The following is a 26153-nucleotide window of genomic DNA, read 5'->3' as shown; positions in this document are numbered from 1 at the left end:
AATTCTCCTTTTTGGTGGGGTCTTTGGTTTTGGAATTAAGGTGATGCTGGCCTCATAAGAGTTTGGAAGTATTCCATCCCTTTCTATCTTTTGGAACAGCTTTAGTAGAATAGGTATTGTTTCTTCTTTAAACATTTGATAGAATTCCCCTGGGAAGCCATCTGGCCCTGGACTTTTGTATCTTCGGAGGTTTTTGATGACTGCTTTAATTTCCTGCCTGGTCATTGACCTATTCAGGTTTTCTATTTCTTCCTGTTCCAGTTTGGGTAGTTTGTGGTTTTCCAGAAATGCATCCATTTCTTCCAGATTGCCTAATTTATTGGTGTATAGCTGCTCATAATATGTTTTTAAAATCATTTGTTTCTTTCTCTTTTTTTTTGTATTTCCTCCTTTTTCATTCATGATTTTATTAATTTGAGTCTTTTTTTTAATAAGGCTGGCTAATGGTTTATCTGTCTTATTCATTCTTTCAAAGAACCAACTCTTTGGTTTAGTTTTATCTTTAAACTGTGTAATTGAAAAGAAATTTAAACCTAGACTGTAAACATTTGCTGGAAGACAGCCTTTTTTTCTCCCTCTTTCCTTTTTATTTTAAGCCTAATACCTTTGTTTCCTCATTAAATATATTACTATTTCTCATCTTTCATTCATGCTTTTTATATTCTCTTCCTTCTTTGCTGATATTACTAGACTGCAATTAAAATTCTACTTTATAAATCTCTTCAAAGAGTCTTTCAGTAAGATTTGTACAGTTTTCATATACCACATAATTGTCATATATTCATTTTTATTTATCTTTGTATTTAGAGGTAGAAATGTATCCTTCAAAGATGCACATGTTAAGAAAGATACTCATGTCTGCATATTTTATACAGCTGCTAAAATTAGCATGTAATATTACTTGAATTTCTCTACTCAGTTCTTAAATTTCACCATTTGAGTATTAAAACTATTTAATTTTTTATTGGAAGATTATCTTTTGTTTTGACATGTTTCCACTGTTGTAAAATATTTAATGATACATTGTTTTTTTATTTAATTTTTCCCTAGGTTGAAATTCTTGAAAATGAGATTATTCAAGAAAAGCAAAGTCTTCAGAATTGTCAGAATTTAAGCAAGGATCTAATGAAGGAGAAAGCTCAGCTTGAAAAAACAATTGAAACACTTAGAGAAAATTCAGAGAGACAGGTTCATAAATTTCCTATTAAGCAATATACTTTAAAATGCATTAACAAAAATTATTTCGAAGTTTAGGCAAACAAAAATGTTCCTATGACTTGAAAGGGAAATGTTTTAGAATTGTTTACTTTTTAGAGTAACTATAGCTTTATTTCACTTTCTGTGATATGTATTTTAGGAAAGTTGAAGGGAAAGCTTAGAATTTTTTAAATGGCCAGAATGCTTAATAATTATCTGGTATAAAATTTTGTAGTACCTGTGCTTTCAAATGTCTGTGGATAGGACTGAAGATTATAAAGTTCTTGAGAGGAGTTGCGGAAGATTGTAGCAGCTATACTCCAGCCATACTAAAGAGAGGATGTGGTGGCAGCAACCTCTAGAATGCATTCTCATTTGCTTTACAGTGTTTCTTTTTTAAAGTTTGTTACTTTTTTAGAAGTAAAATGATTTATTTCATATTATCCAAGTATACTTCTCAGGCTATCTATAAAAATACAGGTTTCTATTGAGCTACAGCATAAAAATTTTAGAGCTAAACATGAATCTATATTTTTACAAGGTTCTCAGGATTATTTAGCACACTGACCTTTGAGAACCACAAAATTAGGCCATGCTATAAATTGGATGGATTAGTTTTCAAGTGTACCAGAAGATGTTTCCAAGTTAGAATTCTTAGGGGAAGGAAAAGACTTATATATATATATATATTTATGTATATGTGTATATATGTATGTATATACGTATATATATAAAACACATATATATAAAATAGAGTGATATTTTTTGAGAACCCACTGTGTATATGCATTGCAAAATTTATTTAAAGAAATTAAAGCTTATATTCATAAAGAGATATGTATGTACATTTCACCTGTATTCTTATTTGAATTTGAAGCATGTAACTATATGTAATCTGAAGATCACTGATTAATATTAAATACAGCTCCCCTTACCATTTCTTTACATTATGAATTTCCTAAAGATAGAACTTTAGTCACCTAGTAGTACATGTACATAGTGGTCTTTCATTATATATTTGTCAGAATTAATTTATTTTATTTTCCTATTAGTTTTTAGAAAGGAAAATCCCTGTAATTTAAAATATTTAGTTTATGCTCAATTAAGGTTCTAATTTTCTCCTTTGTTTTGTGATTAGATTAAAATATTGGAACAGGAAAATGAACATCTCAATCAAACCGTGACTTCCTTAAGACAGCGCTCCCAAATAAGTGCTGAAGCAAGGGTGAAAGATATTGAAAAAGAAAATAAAATTCTCCATGAATCTATTAAAGAAACAAGCAGCAAGTTAAGCAAGATTGAGTTTGAAAAAAGACAAATTAGAAAAGAATTGGAACATTATAAAGAAAAAGGAGAACGAGCAGAAGAACTTGAAAATGAGTTACATCATCTTGAGAAAGAAAATGAATTGTTACAGAAAAAGATAACTAATTTAAAAATTACATGTGAAAAAATTGAGGCCTTAGAACAAGAGAATTCAGAATTAGAAAGAGAAAATAGGAAATTAAAAAAAACATTGGATGGTTTTAAAAACCTTACTTTTCAGCTAGAATCCCTAGAAAAAGAGAATTCCCAACTAGATGAGGAAAACTTAGAACTGCGAAGGAATGTGGAATCTTTGAAGTGTGCAAGTATGAAAATGGCTCAGCTACAACTAGAAAATAAAGAACTGGAAAGTGAAAAAGAGCAACTTAAGAAGGGTTTGGAACTCATGAAAGCATCTTTCAAGAAGACAGAACGCTTAGAAGTTAGTTACCAGGGTTTAGATACAGAAAATCAAAGGCTACAGAAAGCTTTAGAAAACAGCAATAAAAAGATTCAACAGTTAGAGAGTGAACTACAAGATTTAGAGGTGGAAAATCAAACATTGCAGAAAAACCTAGAAGAGTTAAAGATATCTAGCAAAAGACTAGAACAGCTAGAAAAAGAAAATAAGTCATTAGAGCAAGAGACTTCTCAACTGGAAAAGGATAAGAAACAACTGGAGAAGGAAAATAAAAGACTCCGACAACAAGCAGAAATAAAAGATACCACTTTAGAAGAAAATAATGTGAAAATTGGAAATTTAGAAAAAGAAAACAAAACTCTTTTCAAAGAGATAAGTATTTATAAAGAATCCTGCGTTCGTCTGAAAGAATTAGAGAAAGAAAATAAGGAGCTTGTGAAAAGAGCAACTATTGATATAAAAACTTTGGTTACATTACGAGAGGTAAATACAGTTACCTAAATTTAAGGCAAATATTTTTTATATTTTTAACTTAAGGCTTTGTTAGGTTTTATTGGAACCCATCAGAAATTTGCATCATTTGTTTATGGTTCAAAGTCAAAATTTGGAATTAGAACTAGAAGCAGTTTATAGTTTCCTACTTTTGTTAGACCAAAAAGTACATGTAAATTTTATTTTTTAAGATATTGTAGTAATAAGATTTCCATGTGGTATATCACTTATTACATTGCAATTTTATATTTTGTTTCAAAATAATACTAAAATATTTGAGTAAGACTGTTACTAAATGTTAAAGTATAATAGGAAGCATGACAGTTACTACCTATTGAATGCTACCTGTGTGCCAAGTACTGGGCTAAGGGCTTCATAAGTTCTATTTATGTATATTTCTATAATTTTTACAACTAATCATCTATAGATACTATCTCCATTAGATTAGAAAGCATTAGCAACATTAGGTAACTTACTCAGGATCACATAGCTAATAAATGATAAAATTTGATTTCTGGATTCAAATCCAGATGTTTCAGACTCTAAAATGAATTTGGACCTCTAAGCCTGAGAATGCAAATCAGATTGCTCTTAAGAGTCAACACTGAACAATTGGTAGTTGTTTGGATCTGTGTGTTGAGTTGTGAAACTTTCAGGAGTAGTTGGCAGTAGGTCCTATGAAACATGGTGTAGATCGGAAGATAGCATGCTTGGCTCTTTTTTGCTATCCCTAAGCTATACAATATATGGTAACTTTTCAAGTTCAGTTAAAAAGTTTGTTAGCATTCTGGCAGAAAGTCATATTGGGAAGTTTGGATTTCTGCTAAAGAGGTATTGAGGGAGACCTAATTACTAGCTTTTCGGCTTTTTCTCTGTTGTACAGTCCTACAGACATGAACGACAGGTTCCTTGTGTCTGAACTTCTAAGGATGTCCCCTGTTTTTTCAGATCAGTATAGGTCTCTTCCATTGGCAGAGGGATGCTTGTGGTGGAAGAAGGGTGTTGCATCCATCATATTTTCATAGGAAAAAATATGCACTAAAAGACCTAGTTCATTATTAAAAAGTTAATGGATATGTATTGTTTTTCTCAGTTTTCAAACATAAAGTGTTCACAAGAGTTTTTCCTTTTAGTTTTTAACACAGAAAGTTACAATAAATACTAGACAAAAAAAAAAAAGGAAAACCATTTTGTTTGAACTAGGGTTGTTTTGTTGCTTAACTACTTCTTGTTGATGAAGGAAAAATTCAACATTTCTGTTCTTCCTGGTTTGAATTATTTGTATTCCTGGATAGTGGTAGTTCTAGTATTGGCTGATTTTCTTAGATGTTCATGATCATGACATTTACATGAGTTTTGCATTCCTTTTAAAATAAGGATTTGGTGAGTGAGAAACTGAAAACTCAACAAATGAATAATGATCTTGAAAAATTAACTCATGAGCTGGAGAAGATAGGGTTAAATAAAGAGCGACTCTTACATGATGAGCAAAGTACTGATGACAGGTGAGTATTAAGTTTCTTTGGCAACAGTTGAAATTATTGTTATTTTTTTGCTCAAACATTGTTTCCTGTACTAGCTACAGAATATGTATTTCACCCTGTTTCTGGTTCCTTTCTTCTTATAGAAGTTCTATAAGAAAAAAAAGTAAAAATTCTGATTAATAAAACCTACATTGATATAAGAGAAAAATGCTAAAATATTACCATAAATAGTTACATAATGGGAAAACAGGATGCCACCCAGGTAGCAGAAGACCAGAGGCTATAATTACCTATGAAAATAGAATGAGACACTATCAACAAACAAACCCCTCTCTCTCAAAATATAGTTTTTATTTGAATCATGTGATTAAATGCCTCAGTTCTTTCATTTATTTTGTGTGCTAAAAGTGGACTTAAAGAGAGGTGGAGAAATACACTGAGGAAATATATAAAGGAAAATATACTGAGATAGTTAAGGTATAAAAATAATTGGAAAATAAGGCTTGACAAACAGAAGAAAAAATTATATACCCTTTAATGTTGAGAATGATCAATACAAACTTAAAAATTTTTATTTTCTCATGGTAATTTACAGTCTATCAGACAGATTTTCAAGTAGTCGACTGTTTAGCATCCAGTCAGCCATGTGATTCCAGCTAGACTGGAAGTATGTATTGTTAAAAATATTGTTTTGTGTAAACTAGACATTAATTCATTAGAATTTTTGTAATATAATTTATATCTTATTATCTTCCTACTATTAATGTTCTATTATTTATGTTCTATATTAAATATATATAGGAAAATTAATGCTGATTATATGGGCTGTGTTTATGTTATTTTAAAAATATTCAAAGTTAAGAATAGATTGATCCTCAAAGATTAGTTCTCTAATAATAAATAGAAGTAATTTGAGGCATTCATTCTGGAAATGAATTCACGCACCCATAATTGGGTTAATCATACAGCTATTTCATGAGAAACTTTTTTTTAATTAAATAGATAGTTAAGGGCCAATTTAGTTGACTACATCTTAATATAGTCACTAAATATACATCATTTCTTTATTCACACAGATTTATTACCTGTCCTATGTAAGACATTTAGTAGAAGGAGGGAAGACTAGTATACCATTAGCTACCCTAACTGACCCTTTTAGAACACAGCTGTAGATGGGTCCTTCATATTGTATGATTCCTCTTCCCAAACCTTAATTTAAACAACTTGTCATTGTTAATTGAGCTCTTATCATCTGCTGATCATCAAGCATCAAAGGAATGATAATGCTTCATTCAGTTGAACCTTAAAGAATGACTGAAATTTGCAAGGTGGAAATAGTGAAGGACATTCTGTGGAAATAAAGCACAAAGATGTGCTGAGTAATTCCTAGAATAACATGAAAGCTGGATCAGAAAAAGGGCAGGGTGCCCGGGTAGCTCAGCCAGGTAACCATCTGATTCTTGATTTTGGCTCAAGTCATGATCTGAGCCCTGGGTCTGGTTCCATCTCAGTGGGGAGTCTGCTTGACTGCTTGAGATTCTCTCTTCCTCTACCCCTCCTTCCCCCCTTCAAATAAATAAATCAAAAAAAAGAAAAGAAAAAGGGCAGATTGGAGGCACAGAGACCAGTTAGGAAGCTATTGAAATAATCTAGGCAAGATGTGATGCATTCATTAATCTACACATTTATGTGCATAATGAAAGCATTTGAAATGGAACTTAGGGTATATATGAACTAAAAATTTTTTAAGAAATGGAATTGAGATCATGATCAAATTTGGTAGATCAGGAAAAGAACTGTCTTAGGCCACTAAAGCAGCTTTTTTCTCAACCATTAAGTTAGCCTTAGTGTCACAAAGAAAAGCTCACAGAAGTAAATTCCATTTCCTCCATCTTGGAATTTAAGTATATCTCCATCTGTCTTTACCTCCAATTTCAGACGGTGTCCCTAATCATTAGTTTGACCTTTTCATCTTTGTCATTGATGTCATTTTCTCTGACCCTTTTAAGATACAGTTAAGATATTCTTGCCCTCAAGGAATAGATAGTCTAAATTGTGGTTTTGCATAAATGAGTAGATAAAATGCAATGAAGTAAATTTGGTGGTAGAGTTAGAGACAGAATGCTAAGCAGTCACTCTTGTCTTTCTCTTTTAACAGCTCTTTTCCTGTGTCTTCTCTTTTAATATAGTTTCCTTAGGATTATATTCTTAGGCCTCTTAATCATTTATTCTGAATGCTGTGCATTGCCATCCATTATCTTACCTGATAGCCACATTATTCTCTACTTAGTAGACATTTCTGTCTAGTCTAGAACCAACTCAGGCGTCACACATTCAACATAACCAAAGTTAGATTCACTTAAATGCTTTAAAAATATCTATTTACTCAAGCCACAATACCAAAATGAGTGAGATTTGTTCTCTATTCTCAATGAACTTAAAAACTGGTTGAGCAGAAAATATATGTATATACAAATTAATTACAGTAAAAGGCAGAATGCGATAACATTTCTCAGAAATGTACTTTAAGCTTTTATTTGGTTTAGTCATTAAGGTTCTCATGTATAAGAATTAATCATAATCCCTAGTTTGTGATTGACTCTCAAACTGTATTCATGCACTCTCCTTTTTGTAAAAAATGTTTAATTACAAATAATATTATTTATGAACCCATCATTCAAAAAGATAACTAAAATATTGGCATTCACATCTGCCCCTTTCTACTCTGTTACCAGTATCCTGTGTCTTTAGTATATCATTTCCTTTCTAAAATATTCTTCAACTACTCTGTGCCTTGAAGATAAAATCTTCACTGAGTTTTAAGCTTAACTATACTTATGTCCTTGCATAAATATTTTAACACATTAATATCATAAATACTCAATAATATAGCCTATCTACTTCCTTTTCTTATAGATTCTATCCTTATAAAATTAAAAAGAATATTTGAGGACTTATATCTTCCAGATGCCTGGTTTAATTTTTTTGCTTTTGACAGCCTAGGCTATAATGTAGAGCTCTGTTCACCAGTGATTTTTGTTTTTTATGACCAGGAATAGTTTAAAGAGAGGGGAGAGGGGTGATAGGATCATTTAATTTGCCTCTTTAAAAAAAAAAAAGACTCTTTCATAAGATCTCCTTATGGCATCGGTGTCTGTGGTCATAATGATCTTTAAAATAATTTTCAGACCTCCAGTGATGAACTGTGTTATTTTTGTACTTGGATAGTAGGTACAAACTTTTGGAATCAAAATTAGAATCCACTCTAAAGAAGTCCCTTGAAATAAAAGAAGAAAAAATTGCTGCTTTAGAAGCTCGATTAGAAGAATCCACAAATTATAACCAGCAGTTGCGTCAAGAACTTAAAACAGTAAGTGACTTCCTTAGAAAGAATTTTAAGGGCAGCCTGGGTGGCTCAGAGGTTTAGCGCCACCTTCAGCCCAGGATGTGATGATCCTGGAGACCTGGGATTGAGTACCACATGGGGCTCCTTGTGTGGAGCCTGCTTCTCCCTCTGCCTGTATCTCTGCCTGTCTCTCTCTGTGTCTCTCATGAATAAATAAATAAAATCTTTAAAAGAAAAAAAAGGGAAGATTTTTAATTGTCAAATATTTGGACAGAAAAGTGTAAAGTAAGAAAACAAAAAGCAACATAATTAATATTCTATTTCATCCATTTTCTTAAATCTGAGAGTAATAGATCTTGGTCATTAATTTATGACGTGTTTATACACTGTAATTTATTCAATTCTATTTCATTTGCATATGTCCCCCATGCAGTTAGAGACATACCAGTATTGTGGGAGTGGGATGGGGAAGAGGCAATCTTATTCTATTTAGAAAAGCTCCCAATGTGATATTGACACTTCACTCTGATACTTCACTTTTCCTGTTGAAAATCCAGCTAAAAGTTTAATAGACAAAGATGTGTGTATGAGGATGCCAAGTAGAGGTAAATAGTAAGTGTGGTATATGAAAGAACTTGATCTCATAAATTTGAGATTTTCTCCTAGATTCTCTTTCTTGTGATATTTGGAATTATTCTATGAAATAAGGCAGGAGCAACTGTCTGTTTTCCCTTACATAAATAAATTGAAATCAAAGGTGCTTGCCTGTTCCCTAAGGTTAGTATATGGTAGATAGGTAGAAACATATTCTGGTGTTTTTTCCATTTTATCATCTCTGTAGTACCACCAGGGGTGGTTTTACAATCAACGGAACATTCAGATTGACAAATTACTGTGGGCCACATTTAGAACTATTTGATTCAGAACACTGTTGGAAATACAAGTAATAGCAGGGCACTGTCATGGGGATCTTATAGTTGTCTGAAAGTCATATTCCCACCAGATGACAGTTCAAGCACAAGAAAATGAAATTCACATTGAGTGTGCAGGAGCTGCCTTGTCTTTGAGCCTTAATACTTCATAGTAGTCATTATCTCTTGCAAAAACTCTGAAGGCATAAATATAAGATCTCCTCAATGGATATACCAGTTTTAAGAGTTGCTACACTTACAGAAGTTTAAATATATGGCTTTCTACTAAGTATTCATAGTTCTTGCAGTCCAAATATAATTTACCAGTCAGGTCATTTTTCTCAATCTTGCCTGGTAACACAGAACATTCCATTTTTTTCAGGTTTCTAAGGACGCAGTTACCAAAGATGCATTTCTTGTGCAGAAAAAAGAAAAATGTTTTGTTCCCCATTTGCCCACATCACATTTTTGGTATTTGTACGATGAAACATATTATTACAGAAGGAATTCCAGAATTTTGCTTAGTTAACATAAAGGATTATCAAAAAAATAAAGTAAAATTTGGTGCTAGACTTAATTAATCTGCAGTTTCTAGGTTGCAAAGAAAGTCACCTTCATGAAGCTTTTCAGCCATTTTGCGTATGGTTGGTATATATGCATTTCAAGTCTAGGGGGGCAGAGATTTAAAATTTCATCAGTTTCCCACTTCCAGCCATTTTGGTGTGGCTATTGGACTAGCTACCTGCCATAAACAGGAAATTAGGCTGCCATAAGGCTAAAATTAGACTGTGCTAACTTTTAATACTGTATGTGAAGAGGTATATCACTTGAAGACTATGAAAGTTAATTATGAATCGAAGGCCTGAAGTAATTGCTTTAATAATGTGACAAAAAGGTATAACTAATATGCCAGCAAAGGAGATAAAGTAGAATTATAAAAAATATGAAAAAAAAAAAAAGGAAAGCAACAAGGAACAAAGTACAGATTGGATATATAGCAAAGTGATGGTTTTAAAACAAACGAGATCAATAATCACACTGAATATAAAAAGTCTAAGGGATCCATGGGTGGCTCAGCGGTTTAGCTCCTGCCTTCGGCCCAGGGCATGATCCTGGGGTCCCGGGATCGAGTCCTGCATTGGGCTCCCTGCATGGAACCTGACTTCTCCCTCTACCTGTGTCTTTGCCTCTCTCTCTCTCTCTCTCTCCCTCCCTCCCTCCCCCCACCCCGTCTCTCATTAATAAATAAATAAAATCATTAAATAATATATAAAAGGTCTAAACATCTCAGTTGAAAGGCTGAGATTACTGAATTAGATTAAAAGGCAAGACCCACATATATGCTGTCTCTAAGAAACCTCCATGGAAAATATGTCATTTTTTATGTGAACATAAATTAGAGATTCTGATTAAGGATACATAAGTAATGGAACCATTTTTGAAACTTAGTTGTAAGAACAAAGAGCTAAAAATAAGCTTTGAGTTTTAGTCTGAGCTCCCCTTCTTAATAATGGCATATGTCTATAGGTTTTATAAGCCTAGAGAAAAGATCCCATGAGAAATTAATGTAAAGTAGGAGACTAGAAATTATGTCATTCATCATCTCTTATTAGGATATTAAAAGTAAAACAAAAAAAAACAAAACAAAAAAACTGGAAAATTAGGATCCCAGAACACCTATTAGATCACTCAGCCAGGCTTTAAATCGGTTTTGGGCTTCTTTTTTTCTTTAGTGTCATGTCATTTTCTAATTTGGTACTAGCAGAATTTATTGTTGAGTCATAAGCTTTCTTAACATTTGCTTTAGATGTTGAATTATCTTAGACGTTTTGCCTTAATATAAAGTTTGAGTTTTAATTTGGAGATTTATGATAAATATATCCTAGGGTAAACTAATGATTCAAGTATAATAATAGCTTAATTTGAAGAGTGTATTAAGTTAATCAGTAATTTTGATAATGTAAGATGACCAAGTTGTTAGTTTTGAGTTGACTCTCATAAAGTAGGATTTGGTTGTAATCACACCAGAAAGCCTTGTATAAGGTAAATCCTTGGATTGCTCACTTTTTATAAAATAAGTTACAGTAATTATATGTGGATTAGGATCTGACTAAAGAAGTCATCAATTTATCTGTTACTATAGCTCATTCTGGGCAACATGTCCTTCTTAAAAGGGCAGACATAGGGGATCCCTGGGTGGCGCAGCGGTTTAGCGCCTGCCTTTGGCCCAGGGCGCGATCCTGGAGACCTGGGATCGAATCCCACATCGGGCTCCCGGTGCATGGAGCCTGCTTCTCCCTCTCCCTCTGCCTGTGTCTCTGCCTCTCTCTCTCTCTCTGTGACTATCATTTAAAAAATAAAATAAAATAAAATAAAAAAATAAAAGGGCAGACATACATAGATACTTCAACTTCATGTATCTTTTTAGAAGGAATCATTCCATATGTCAAGTCTTCATTTGTCCTTTACATGGAGATCTCTGAATTCTCTAAATCCAGCTATTGATAGGTCAAAAAATAATTGTTAATATTTAGCAACATGTCTATGTCCACTTAATTGATTCTTAAATTATATTTCATCATAAACAACAGGATCTGAAATTACAGAATATATTACTAGAGTAATATGGCACATAAGCAGAGTATATTTAATATTTTCTAGGAGCAAAGGATTTGCAGTTTACAAAGCATAAATTGTGATCATGATAGTAATGATATGTATTATTTATCACATTTCTAAATAAAGTGCCTCTCACATTCACCAGACCATTGCAGAGTTGAATTGTGAGAGGTGATAACCTTGGTGAATATTTTTCTCCCACTTAAAATATTTTAAATAAAATTTTAGGTGAAGAAGAATTATGAAGCTCTCAAACAGAGACAAGATGAAGAAAGGATGGTACAGAGCTCTCCTCCAACTTCGGGTGAAGATAATAAATGGGAGCGAGAAAGTCAAGAAACAACTAGAGAGCTTCTGAAAGTTAAAGACAGATTAATTGAAGTAGAAAGAAATGTAAGTATTTTTAAATTTTTAGTAGGAATAAGGGTGTTTTTTTTAAGTAAAGTATCATTATATATATAACTTAAAAAGTTTATCTAATCTTATTTTATACTTTCTTGACTGATTTATAATAAGAGTGAAAAAAATAATAAGAGTGAAAAACTAATAATTTAATATACTTTTCTCAATTACCCTCATATAAGTCAACTCTGTTATGAAAATGTAACCCAAGCCCACCTACTTCTGTCCCATCGTTACTGCTACTACTCTGGTCTGGGGTACCATTATCTCTCCTTTGGATTATTAGACTAGCGTCCTGGCTGGCTAGGAAGCTTCTACTCCTGGCCCAATCTAACCCATTCTTATTACAGTAGTCAGTCAATTTTTAAAACATAATCTTAGTCATGTCACTTTTCTACTTAAAATCTTCAATGACTTCCCCTTCCAATTAGAATAAAATCCAAATTTTTCAGTGTTCTATAAGATCATTCTTGACTTTGCCGTATATTGTTGGCCTATGCCATACCACTCTTCTATCCCTTCTGTTTATGAATCTCAAGATATTATTACTGTCTGTTATACCTGGAAAACCCAAATAATGCCTGGCATATAATAACTAAATTAACTATAGTCATATTGGCCTTTTTTGTTTGTTCCTATTTCCAGGCATTTATGTTTGCATCCTGTACCTGGGAACACATGGCTGGCTTCCCTCAGCATTCAGGCCTCATTTCACATTATCTCCTGCAAGAGGTCTTTCCTGACCCTTCCCCCAGTAAAGGAGCTTTTCTCAATCTAAACCGTTCACTGTCACACCCCTGCCTTCTTTTGAGAAGCAAAAGCAGTTCTTCATAGCAGTTCTCACTAATGAAATTACATTATTTTATTTGCTGGTTTTCTACTAGAAAAAAGCTATTTGACAGTAGAAGCTTGTCTTTTTTTTTTTTTTTTTTTTTTTTTTTCTTACCACTGTGCCTTCAGTATGTAGAATTAAGCCTGGTAGATAGAAGACACAGTAAATGAATTTGCTGAATATTTGCTGAGAAATATTTGCCAACAAACAGTAATCAAACTAACTCATCAAACATTTATCTTTTAAAGATCCTTTAAAGATGAATTAGCTTAAGGAAATCACCCTTTAAAGATGAATTAGCTTAAGGAATTTATATGCTAACAAGTAAAATAGTTGTGGTGGTGGTTATTATGTTTTAATGTAACATGAATTGAGAACTGTAAGCCATAATGCCAAAAATTAATCTCCTGCACTATATTCCTACTTTCTCATCCAAAAGTAATCACTATAAACAGTCTTCCCAGAAAAATGTGATTTTTCTGGAAAGCATATTTCTTTAGGGGTGCCTGGGTGACTTAGTTAAGCATCTGACTCTTGAACTCAGCTCAGGTCTTGATCTCAGGGTCGTGAATTCAGACACCATGTTGGCTCTGTGCTGGGCTTGGGGCCTACTTATATTAAAAAAACAAATTAGTATATTTCTTTTCTCTTTTCTTCCAAGATTTAAATCTCAGTTAGTTAACATATAGTGTAATATTAGTTTGAGTTGTAGGATTTAGTGATTCATCACTTACATGCAACACACCCAGTGCTCATCACAAGTGCCCTCAATACCTATCACCCATTTGACCCATCCCTTCACCCACCACCCCTCCAGTAACCCTCAATTGCTCTCTATAACAGTGGGCTTTCTGGTTTGCTTCTTTTTTTACCCCCTGTATTCATCTATTATGTTTCTTAAATTCCACATATGAGTAAAATCATATGGTATTTGTCTTTCTCTGACTTATTTCGCTTAGCATGATACTGTCTTGCTCCATTCATGTTGTTGCAAATGTCAAGATTTCATTCGTTTTTTATGGCTGAATAATACTCCATTGTATACTTACATACCACAACTTTTTTCATCATTTGTTGGACTTTTGGGCTCATTCCATAATTTGGCTATTGTGGTTAATGCTACTGTAAATATTGGGATGCATGTATCCCTTCGAATCTGTATTTTTGTATCCTTGAGGTAAATACCTAGTATTGCAGTTGGTGGATTATAGGGTACTTCTATCTTTAACTTTTTGAGGAACCTCTATACTGTTTTCCAGAGTGGCTGCAGCAGTTTGCATCCCCACCAGCAGTGTAAGATGGTTCCCCTTTCTCCACATCCTCACCAACATCTGTTGTTTCCTGTGTTGTTAATCTTAGCCATTCTGACAGGTGTGAGATACCATCATCAGGGAAATAATGAGTAATGTTGAGCATTTTTTCATGTGTCTGTTAATCATCTGTATGTCTATGAGTATATTTCTTTATAAATTTACATCTGTGGAATCATGCTGTATAATATTCTTATTTGCTTGTTTCAATTATGTTATCTTAGAGAACTCTCTATTTTAGGTGGTTATGGATCATCCCATTTCGTTTAGTGACCACATATTATTCCATAGTGTAGATGTTACCATACTTTATTTAAATAAATCCCAATTGATGGGCATTTAGGTTATTTTCAGATTTTGCTGCAATGTAAATCCATGTGTAATATGTTCATAGAGTAGTAAGTTCCTGACAGTGGATTTGATAGGCCAAAGAGTATATACGTATATAGATGTGTGTACGTGTGTAATTTTAACTGGCATTATGTTAGCCTTTGAAAATCACATCAGTTTTCAATTCTAGTAATAGATTACCTGTTTTTTTAGATAAACATTTGGTGTCACCAGCCTTTTAATTTTTGTTAAAGCAATAAGAAAATATTTTAATTTGCATGTTTTTAAATTATTAGCGAACTATTTTACATCTTTTTATCTATTAGCCATTGTTGAATACCTATTTTTAATTATTCAGTGATTTTTATATATATACGCACATAGACACACACCTCAATCACTCAGATTAATGTTGTATTTCAGAAAATTTGGTATCTAAAAGTTCTATAAGGTAAATCTCTTGCCATTGACTTCCTTTATAAATTTCTATTGGAAGAAATTACTTGGTTGTCATTTCTTAGGCATTTTATTTTAGATAATGGTTTTTAAAGATGGCTAGCCTTATATTAGACTGACAGTTTTAGTGCATCTGCTGGTATATTTACTGACCTCCTACCTTTTCCATTGTAAATCTTTTCCTGCTCTGAGATATCTTTTCTGCTGTGTCTCTTACTATTTATAGACTATAGGAATTTTTCTTATTTGTATAGGGATACCTAGACTTGTCATTAGAGCTTGTACTTTTTGGTTTCTTAAAAGCTTACCTATAGTAGCACTTAAGTATGTAAGTGAAAAATGGTTCACTTTTTGGTGTATCAAGATGGTATATAAATATATCAGTGCTCCATATTATTTTTCCAGTATAATTTTTCCATCCTGTTTATTTAAACACAAAAGAAGTAAAATATCAAAACCCATCTTAAAGAATTTTTCTTCCTCGCCTTTGATTTTGTAGTAAAATGTATGGGTTAAATCATTACTTGCCTTTTAGGCAGTGACATGTAGTATATGTAACTTGAAAGCCTAGAAAATGAGTTTTCTTTGTCCCCTCTGTAGATGTGATTAAAGTGATATGCTGTGATTCAGTTGTAGCTTTTTATGCATATTGCAATTACATGCAACAAATTCTGATCTTTTTGTATATAAAGTTTTATTTCTGTTTTTTAGAGGGCTCTTTGTTTATACTTCTTGACATTAATTTTTTATGAAATGTTATTTAGAATATAATGAAATAGAATATAATGAAAATACAACATCTATGACAAACATTTTAATATCTGTCACATTAAATTAATGATCTATGATTTGCATAGTAATTCACTGTTTAACCATAAAATTGAAATATGGTCAAATGTACTGGAAGAATTGTAAATTGTATGTTTTGTTTGGATTTGCTCCAGAAGTCCTATAGATAAAATAGAGTTTTAGTGAGTGTTTTATACCATGGGGGGAAAAAGTCGCTAAAGAAAATATGTAACATCTGTTCGGTCAGTTGTGGACTTAATATTTTAAACACATGGTTAAAATTGTTCCTGCTTCTCTTCCAAATTTTTGTTTATAAAATCATTTTGTCCCTACCCCTGGGACCAGTACTCACCTATATATATTTGCCTTTGGGCAATTAGAAAATGTGCACTTCATTAGCTAGACACAGTCTTGTGTATTTTTGAACAGCACAAAAACCATATAACTAACAACCCCATTCTAGGGGCACCTGGGTGACTCAGTTAAGCATCTTCAACTTGGGTCATGATCCCACTGTCCTGGGATGGAGCCTCACATCAGGCTCCCTGCTCAGCAGGGAGTCTACCCTCTTCCCCTGCTTGTGCTCTCTTTCTCTCTTGGTCACTCTCTCAAATAAATAAAATCTTTTTTAAAAACCCATTCTAGTTTCTTATGTTAATATATTGAGAATGGAATATTTTACTTTTTGGACATTATAAAGCAAACCGTATAGAGACATAATAGTAAAGTTTTAGTATTAGCCCTTTCTCTTAGATTAAATCTCTCTTTACAATTTGGGATAGAGGGGATTTTAAGGTTGTTGAGATTTTTAAAAATTTTAATGATAATAATTGTTACTGGAATTCTAGTATCTGTTAAACAGAAATATGTTTGTTGCTTTTTAAAATGTGTTTTTTCTTTATTAAGAATGCTACCCTACAAGCAGAGAAGCAAGCGCTGAAAACTCAACTGAAGCAATTGGAGACACAGAACAATAATTTGCAGGCTCAGATTCTTGCACTTCAGAGGCAGACAGTGTCATTACAGGAGCAGAATACTACTCTTCAAACACAGAATGCAAAGCTTCAGGTTGTAATGTAATATTTTGGGATATGCAACCAAATTTTTGAATTATGCTCTTAAAGTAAGGATAACTAGACATGGTAACATTGTTTCTTAGTAAGTGAATTTAATGGAAGATAATTTACAATATGTCTACTTAGTGCTATGCCAGGTTTTCAGACACCAGCATTTTTTTACTATTAGAGCTCTAAATATTAACTAATAAATTTACTCAATGAATATAAATAAAATAAAGATAACTTTATCTTTATTTAGAATATTTTTAAAATATTGTTATGTTTTAAGGAGCCAGGGGAGCTGCAGCAGTACCCGCCAGTAAGGCCCGGTACAGGAAAACAATAAATAAAATTAAGTACTTATTTATTTAAAATATAATTTTATCTTTATTTATATTTACTTTATGACCTTTCACCTGTTTCAACCAGTTGATTATAACTAAGCAGAAACCATTGCTTTAGAGCATGGTTGCAACATACCACTGCTTATTTCATGATCAGTTATTAGAAAACAACATAGCATGAAAATTTTGTCTTTAGACATTTCCTTAGTTCAGAGAATCCATCTTGTGCTTAATGCTGCAATGTCTTTTCATATAGAATGATCAGGTCAGGAAAACTACAACTCTCTGAAACCTTTTGAGCCAAAGAAAAAAAACTCCATCTCTGAATCTGAAAGTTCTTTCTGTAACTTTTCCAAATGGTAAAACATACAATGTAGACTCTTGAGAAAATTTCCAGTTAAATTTTCACAAGTCATTTTTCAGTTCTGTCAACTTTTAGAAAGTGATAAATTAGCATTTTTAGGAGTGAAATATAAATTGTTTCTAATCACCAGCATCTAAAATAATTCAACCCAAAACATGTATATGATATGTATCTCATAATAATAAATAATATAAACAATAATATTAAATATTAATATTAAATTAAATAATATTGTAGCCTTGTTCCCTGGGATACTAAAATCCAGATTTTCCCTGTACAATAAGACTATATCTACTGTAACTTATGTAGAGCTTCCTAAAGTTAATGTTATCTTTTATATTTTTTATGTTGCTATTAGAATAATATTTTTGAATAATTTTTAACATTGGAGAATTATTTTATCTGTAATAAACACATACCACATATTTACATCTTCTAGAAAAACAAGATGACTATTTACCTTATATCTAATAACAGTATACTTTCTTACAGGTTGAAAATTCTACCCTTAATTCCCAAAGTACTTCACTTATGAACCAGAATGCACAACTCCTAATCCAGCAATCTTCCTTAGAAAATGAAAATGAAGCTGTAATCAAAGAGCGAGAAGACCTGAAATCTCTCTATGATTCTCTGATCAAAGACCATGAAAAGCTGGAACTTCTTCATGAACGCCAGGCTTCAGAGTATGAGTCTCTTATCGCTAAACATGGAACTCTAAAGTCTGCCCACAAAAATCTTGAGGTGGAACATAAAGACCTCGAAGATCGGTAATTTACTATCTTCTCTTCTGTTGTTAATTTAAAAATAGTTTTCTTTAGATCATATAAAAAAATTTTATGTTAAACAAATCTAAGATAATTTATATAGGAAATTTATTTAAAAAAGGAAATTCATGTATCATGTTTATGTGACACTAATAAGTTACCCTTGTTTTCATTTCTAAAGTGTTTTGTTTTTTTTAAGGAAATATTATAAAATAAATACTTAATATTTTTTCCAGTTACAATCAATTACTAAAACGGAAAGGACAATTGGAAGATTTGGAAAAAACACTGAAAGTAGAACAGGAAAAAATGCTGCTTGAAAACAAAAACCATGAGACCATAGCTGCAGAATATAAGAAACTTTGTGGTGAAAATGATAGGTAATAAATATTTATATGTTTTAGTTTTATGTTATTCATTACATCCAAAACATACACTGCCCCTCTGCAGTACCATCTGTAACATAGAATATTTTTAAAAAGACCCCAGAGCAATAAGTAAAACCCAACAAAATCATGCAGCTAGTTATAAAATGGCTTAAAAACCCGATCCCTTGTCTTCTCTTACTGTTTCTCTCTTGATATATTCAACAAGTTTTTAAGCCACATTATATAATGAAATTTTTGTACCTTGATAGCATTTACATGCTTTATTGTGACAGAATGTAATGAAAGCTGATTCTTTATGTCTGTCTGTCTTTGCTAGTCTGGTATCTCAGTTCTTATCCTTCAAAGTTTTTATAAGTGAGCAAATTCCAATTTCTTAGCTGACAGATTTGTACTTATTTTTAACTGTCTTAGTAACTAGTCTCATATTGCCATGGGGCAATTATTTTTTAATTTGTAACCCTGGGAAAATCAAAACTTGCTAACCTGTGACCAGTCCATTTCATAAAGGTACATATCAAAAGGTTTTTAGAAACCTTGGAAAACTTTAGGCAGCCTGAGTATTTGCTGAACCATAGTGGAAATGCGAAAAGGCAGCACACAGAATTCAAAAGGGGGTCATTTGTTGTCTGTTTGTCCTATTATGAATTTAATATAATCCATTTTTTGAATTGTATTTCTTTTCCTTTACCAAAAAAAAAAAAAAAAATCCCTAAGCTTCTAGAGCCATTCTCATGTTCACGTTTAGTAGTTTTTAATTTAGTAATTGTTATAACTAGAAATAGTGTACTGGGGGTTTGAACTTTGAATAAGCTCAATACCAAGCCAGATTCAAAAAGGATGTATCTTTACGGTATGTGCAGTAGAAGACCCAAGTTGTGACAAGTTATGGAATATAAGGATAGGGTCATTTTTATTACACACATAACATTGAGGAAGGCATTTACTGTCAACTAACCTTGAACTTACCTTTTTCCATGGTTTGGGATTCACAACAAACTGGGACAATTTGTGAGCTTGGGTAGGCTTCCTCGGAAGCTAATTGTATTCATTACTGTGGAACCTTCTGAGAAAGAACTCAGCCTACATGATAAGAAGAAATTGATCATCATGATCTTGAACCAGGAGAGTCTGCAGGCTTGGAAGGGAAGGGTGGTTCTGAGTATTTTGTGTCTTTCAAAGCTGTTCTATCACAGCTTTTATGCAGTCATGTCTATATTGTAAGGCCAAAAAAAAAAAACGGGTGGGGAGGGCTTTAAGTATAACCTGAAAGAGCTCAGTAAAAAAAAAAAGAAGTGTTGTGAAGACTTGTCTCAAGAACAATAGTTTGTTTACCCATTCCTCTAAATAACCTAAGTTTTAATCTTTGATAATGCCAAACCAAGTAAGTTTCTTACGTGGACTGGTTTGTCTTGGCCTCTTTAGAATTGTGTTCACTGAATTGCATTTTGGTGTTAATATTCTCAGCTTTAAGGGATAGTGTAAAAAACTCTTATTTTAGCATTTGCCTTAAGATGGTGTTGAGGAGATTATATATTGTATCTCTTCATATCTCCCCCCATGAAGCATCAGTAGAGAAATCTTTGATCTCCATAGGTATTGATATATATTGTGTAGCTGCCTGTGTGTCTCAGTGAGTCTGACCAGCTGTTACACTCATTCATGGATTCGACATATTTATGGAACATTTTCTATATGTTTCTGGTCTTGCCATTTTATTTTATTTTATTTTATTTTATTTTATTTTATTTTATTTTATTTTATTTTATTTTATTTTATTTATTTTTTATTTAGACTTTATTTATTCATGAGAGACACAGAGACAGAGAGAGAGGCAGAGACACAGGCAGAGGGAGAAGAAGGCTCCATGCAGGGAGCCCGACGTGGGACTCGATCCTGGGTCTCCAGGATCATGGCCTGGGCTGAAGGTGGTACTAAACCGCCGGGCCACCGGGGCTGCCCTCCATTTTATTTTTTTAATCTTGTCTTTAAAAACATATTATTTTGTTATTTATTTTATAATTCTTGTAAGCTGACTCAATTCTTGGGTATTTAGTTGAAGTAAATTATTAGATGTTCTGAAACAAGTACCATCCTGTTCTTAATGCTGTAAGATAAAGGTCGTATTAAATTAGAACCAGTTCAGGACACCTGGGTAGTTCAGCGGTTGAGCGTCTGCCTTTCGCTCAGGGCGAGGTCCCAGATTCCCACATCAGGCTCCCTGCATGGAGCCTGCTTCTCCCTCTGCCCATGTCTCTGCCTTTCTCTGTGTCTCTCATGAATAAATAAATAAAATCTTTAAAATAAATAAGTAAATTACCATCTCAGCAGGCTAAATTCAGGTTGCATACTGTTGGGTTTTTTGTTTTTGTTTTTGTCTTTCAGATTTAAAAATAGATTTTATTATAGAGCTCTTCTATCTGTTTTTTATTTTTACTTTTTTAAGTTTTTATTTTAATTCCAGTTCGTTAACATATAGCGTTATATTAGGTTCAGTAGTACGATATAGTCATTTAACAATTCTACCCTGTTTTGGTTCAGCTCCTACACTAAGAACAATTTTTGCATTGTAAAAGTTGGGGGTGCATGGAGGAAAGAGCTTTATGAGCCACATGCAGCGTACAACATGCTTGATGATTTCAGGGGAAGAGTAGTCTGAATTTTTTTAATCTACTTTTACAGAATAGAAACTGAGTTTTGATGAGTTTAGTCACTGGTTAAAGAGTCTTATATTCTCTAAGTATGTCTGAATGTGATCCATAGCATTTCACATTGTGTAAATTACAATGAAAGCTATTAAGGGGACCTAATTCTATTTCTATCATGATTTCTAATTATAGGTTGAATCATACATATAATCAGCTTGTAAAAGAAACTGAAGTTTTACAAACTGACCATAAAAACTTGAAAAGTCTTCTTAATAATTCCAAACTGGAACAAACAAGATTAGAAGCTGAATTTTCAAAGTTAAAGGAACAATACCAACAGTTGGACATCACATCCACCAAGCTAAATAACCAGTGTGAGGTGAGCTTTGACAAGTTTCTTCCTTTAGGAATCAAGACGTGCCTAAAAAATGAACAATCCTATTAAAATGAAAATAGTAGTATGTATTTGGTTGGGTATTTCTAAAAGAATTGGTCAGGGGTAATTGAAATTCATAAGTAATTCAGAAAAACTTCTTTTATTATGAATTTCAATACTATTTACTATTAGTTTAAACTTATGCATCCACATACTTTGATACTGTAAAATTGTGCCCTTGTTTAATGAAAAATGTTTACAACCTGGCATGTACTGGTAAACCAAAAAGGTAAAGATCTATCCCTTTGTGGAGCTTATATTCTGGTGGAAGAAAATAATAAGAACAACAAATAAGTGAAATATATATTATTTCAGTGTTTTCTAACATGGCTGTATAGCTCCAGAACTTGGTAGTGTAAAACAACCATTTATTAGGTTCACAGATTGTGGATCAGAATTTGAACAGGGACATTGGAGCAGATTTGTCCCTGTTCCACTTGCAACTGGGCCCCCAGCCTGAAGATTGAAAGGCTACGTGCATGTTTGGTGGTTGATGCTGACTGCCAGCTGGAGGCATCAGTTTTCTCTCCACATGGTATCTTCTCAAGAGCTGGTTTAGGCTTTCTCACAACATGGTGAGAACCAGACAGAAGCCATTTCTACTTTAATGATCAAACCTCAGAAGTCATGAAGCATCCTTTCTCCTGCATTCTATTCATTGAGGCAGTCAGAGTTACATTCAGGTTCAAGGGAAAGAGAAAATAGACTCAGCCTTTTGGTGGAGAATGGTAAGATTCTTAAAAGAGCATTCTTACAATTACTGATCTAACTATTTTGAAAATTGATCTGCAGCATAAGGTATGTTACAAGGTAGGTAAGTTATATGCAAGTAAAAATGAAGTACAGAGTAAAGGGAGATAAGGAGGCCTTCCAGGGTAGATAAAGGAATATAGATTGAAATTTTAATAGGCATCCTTGAACAAAGATAACTTTATTCGGAGTAAAACAAGGGAGCCATTTGAGTGTTTTGAACAATAATGACATTGACATTGGCCTTATGTATACAGTTGTGTTGTTAAAAGGCATGTAATTCCATGCCTTTCTTTGTGTTGGCTTGATAAAACAGTAAGGGTTTTAAAGTATACAGGGACATTGAAAGCCTTAGAAAATCCTTAAATTTTATTGGTTGGTGCAAGATCATTAAAGTTGAATATAGCTTAACACCTGAATTTCATGGCATTTTTAAGAAATAAGCTTTTAAGCCAACCTTTAAAGGGAAATAAAATAGATTATCAGAAAAGGAATACGTAACAGCTTTTTGTCTGAAATGATAAACCAATAGAAAGAAAAGTTAGTTTAAAATCATATTTAATTACCCAGGGAGGTCAGAAAGTATAGAACATTCATAATGCCTGTGATTTATAAAAGTCTAAATCAAATGTAATTGGAGTGATGTACTTACAGAAGGAGGACTAAAACAAATCAAACTCCTCAAGAAACAAAATTGGGTAAAGTTGTCAAACAACCATTGTAGTACTCTGAAACTGAAGGAAAGATGTGTAACAATTCGAGAACCATTTATTAGAGAAAAGCTATTCCACGTTATGTAGGGAGTAGGATTGTCTGAGGCATTTTTATCTCTTGATTTTTCCTATTCCTCTCCCATTTCCCCAGTTCTAATACCTGGTAGTTCAAGTGAGGGGCATAATGTGAAAATCAGCAACTTTGCCACCAAAGCGGATTGACTTGATTTAAGCAGAGCACAATCCTCATAGCCAGGAGAGTTGTTAAAGATCAACTCTCAGATGGTTTGAGGTTGTAATATTGGTTGGAGCAAGTAACAGCAAATTAGTCAAAAATTTAACTGGGAGATCCACAGAATGAGATGTCCAGCCACACTGAGTCTTGATAAGGTCTTGCCTGACACTGGTCATCTAGAAAGCTGTCTAGGAGAGACCAGAAAGGACCCTAGCTACCTACCTATCTGGCTCATAGTCCCAACTCAAGTCAGATGTTAACTCTTGGCTAGGGGCTAAGTCATACAATAATATGATTTAGAGGGAGTGGGAAAATGAATCCATAGTGTGAGAGGCCAGAATAGCAGTTAATTTAAGTGGGGAGGGATGGTGATTAGAAGAGAGCACAAGGTGCTTCTGGAATATGGTTAATGAGCTGTTTCTTTTCTTTCTTTTTTTTTTTTTTAAAGATTTATTTCTTTGAGAGAGAGGATAAGAGAGAGAGAGAGAGAACATGAGCAGGGGAGGGAGAAGCCGGCTCCACACTGAGCAGGGAGCCCAATGCAGGGCTCCATCCCAGGTGCACGCATTAGTGCACACATGTGTTCACTTTGCACTAATTCATTGAGCTGTGTCTACTTAAAATTTGTTCTCTTTTCTATATATGTGTTTTATCTGTTGACACAGTAATTAATGCTGTATAATAACATAGAACCTTTGGTAATGGATAGCAGACATTTATTTTTGCTGACGAACATATTATTTAATCCTTACAACAGTCTGGAATGTGAGTTATTATATTCATTTTATAAGTGAGATCATTGAAGCCAAGATAATTAATTTTACTTGTCCATTGTTTCATAGCTCCTTAAATAGAAGGCCAGGTAGCTTTCCGACTAGAAGTTAAATAGTTTTGAAGAAAACAAGTGTTTTTGGAACTAGATAATTTATTATATGTTAAACCCAGTGTTTGTAAGAATTTTTAAAATGTATGTACAGCAAATTGTAGCTCTAACTATAACTAATTAAATAATTGTTCATGTTCTTAACAAAGTGCAACCACCTAATTGTTCAAGTAGCATAACACCTAAGTCTTTTTTTTTTAAAGATTAATTTATTTATTTTAGAGAGTGTGTGTGAGCAGGAGGAAGGGTAGAGGGAGAGGGCATGAGAGAATCTCCAGCAGACTCCCCACTGAGCATGGAACCCAACATGGGGCTCAATCTTATGACCCCGAATCATGACCTAAGCCGAAACCAAGAGTCAGATGCTTAACCAGCTGAGCTACCCAGGCACCCCAAGACTTAAGTCTTTGTGAAGCCCTTTATATTTTTCAGATGTTTTAGGTGATTTATGTTAAATGTGAATGTTGATTTTTCAAAAAATGTTTGTGTTTAAACAGTTGCTAAGCCAACTTAAAGGAAATTTAGAAGAAGAAAATCGACATCTACTAGATCAAATTCAGACATTAATGCTGCAGAATAGAACTCTATTGGAGCAGAATATGGAAAGCAAGGATCTCTTTCATGTCGAACAAAGACAGTACATGTAGGTACCAAATAATTTTGAAATATTACTCATGATTTTATCATTGCCAACTGGTGACAGAGAAAACTCACTGTTAATTTTTTTTGTAAGTTTTAACATTATTATTTCTCCATTCATTTTCTTGAATGTATATTTTCTAGGCACTATGCTAGTAACCAGAAATACTAACATGAGAACACATTAAGTCCTGCTCTTAAGGAACTAGTAACATAAAGCAAGAAATACAAATAATTGCTATAATGGAAGTATGTGTAGGAGCCCATAGAAATACAGCAAATATAGGGGAAGGAGTACCTTAATATGGCAGAGACGAGGTATACTTTCCAAAGATGATTGCTCAAGCTGAGACTTAAAAGCTCATGGGAGTTTGCCAGAGGAGACGTAGCAGGCCAAGGGAGCACAAATGCAGTAACGTGAAGTTGTGTTATGGTATGGATAGGATGACCTAAAGATGCATAATTCTTCCTGGAGCAAAATTAAGGACAAAGGAGCAATAGAAAAGTGGCTAAAAACTTAGAAGCCATTTCACTAAAATAAATAAATAAATAAATAAATAAATAAATTAATTAATTAATTAATTAAAATAAAATAAAATTAAAAAAAAGAAGCCATTTCACAAAGGTTTTTCTATGCCATACAGAGGAGTTGCTGAAAAATTTGAGCAGAGGAGTAAAATGATCACATTTGTGTTTTTTTAAAAAGGCACTGATGGCAGTTTAGAGTATGGATTGGAAGTTCTGAGAACAGAGACAAGGGGCAATTTTAGAAAGATGGGTTGTAATAATCTAGTGAATCATAATTCACAAGCAGTGGTAGTTGATATTAAAACCAGATGTAAGAGAGAGAGAACTTCCAAAGCTTAATATTGGTAAGTTATGTCTCCATTAGGAGTAGAGGAATCTGGTAAAATCTGGGATTTGGGCCTTAGCAACTCAGTGGATACTCCTTGTATTGCACCAAAATTCACCTTTACTAAATTAAATTCTTCACTTTCCCTATTCCCTAAATGAGAAACACTGTAGTATAATAGTA

General features: G+C 33.1%; 1 protein-coding gene and 1 long non-coding RNA gene across 15 annotated transcripts in view; one reads left to right on the top strand and one right to left on the bottom strand.

The window, feature by feature from the left end:
- The window catches only part of CCDC88A (coiled-coil domain containing 88A), a 138824-nt gene that overhangs the window by 87971 nt on the left and 24700 nt on the right, over positions 1 to 26153 (top strand). For 11 of the 14 annotated variants that reach the window (XM_072768414.1, XM_072768413.1, XM_072768418.1 and 8 more), the window contains exons 14-23: positions 1051 to 1188; positions 2336 to 3406; positions 4793 to 4920; positions 8128 to 8269; positions 12004 to 12168; positions 16801 to 16962; positions 18153 to 18430; positions 18664 to 18807; positions 21654 to 21840; positions 24976 to 25121. In XM_072768414.1, coding sequence (XP_072624515.1) covers positions 1051 to 1188; positions 2336 to 3406; positions 4793 to 4920; positions 8128 to 8269; positions 12004 to 12168; positions 16801 to 16962; positions 18153 to 18430; positions 18664 to 18807; positions 21654 to 21840; positions 24976 to 25121 — 2561 coding nt within the window. The remainder of the gene's footprint in view (positions 1 to 1050; positions 1189 to 2335; positions 3407 to 4792; positions 4921 to 8127; positions 8270 to 12003; positions 12169 to 16800; positions 16963 to 18152; positions 18431 to 18663; positions 18808 to 21653; positions 21841 to 24975; positions 25122 to 26153) is intronic. The other 3 variants (XM_072768416.1, XM_072768407.1, XM_072768411.1) reach the window with 1 other exon arrangement.
- Positions 4633 to 25581, bottom strand: LOC140600256 (uncharacterized). The gene is made up of 3 exons (XR_012003475.1): positions 25416 to 25581; positions 11554 to 11654; positions 4633 to 5047 (listed from the first exon to the last, which is right to left on the bottom strand). It is a non-coding gene; the product is annotated as an uncharacterized lncRNA (long non-coding RNA).

This window comes from Canis lupus, chromosome 11 (genome assembly GCF_048164855.1).
Source record: "Canis lupus baileyi chromosome 11, mCanLup2.hap1, whole genome shotgun sequence".
In the NCBI taxonomy this organism is placed as follows: domain Eukaryota; kingdom Metazoa; phylum Chordata; class Mammalia; order Carnivora; family Canidae; genus Canis; species Canis lupus.
This window is presented reverse-complemented; position numbering and strand designations above follow the sequence as displayed.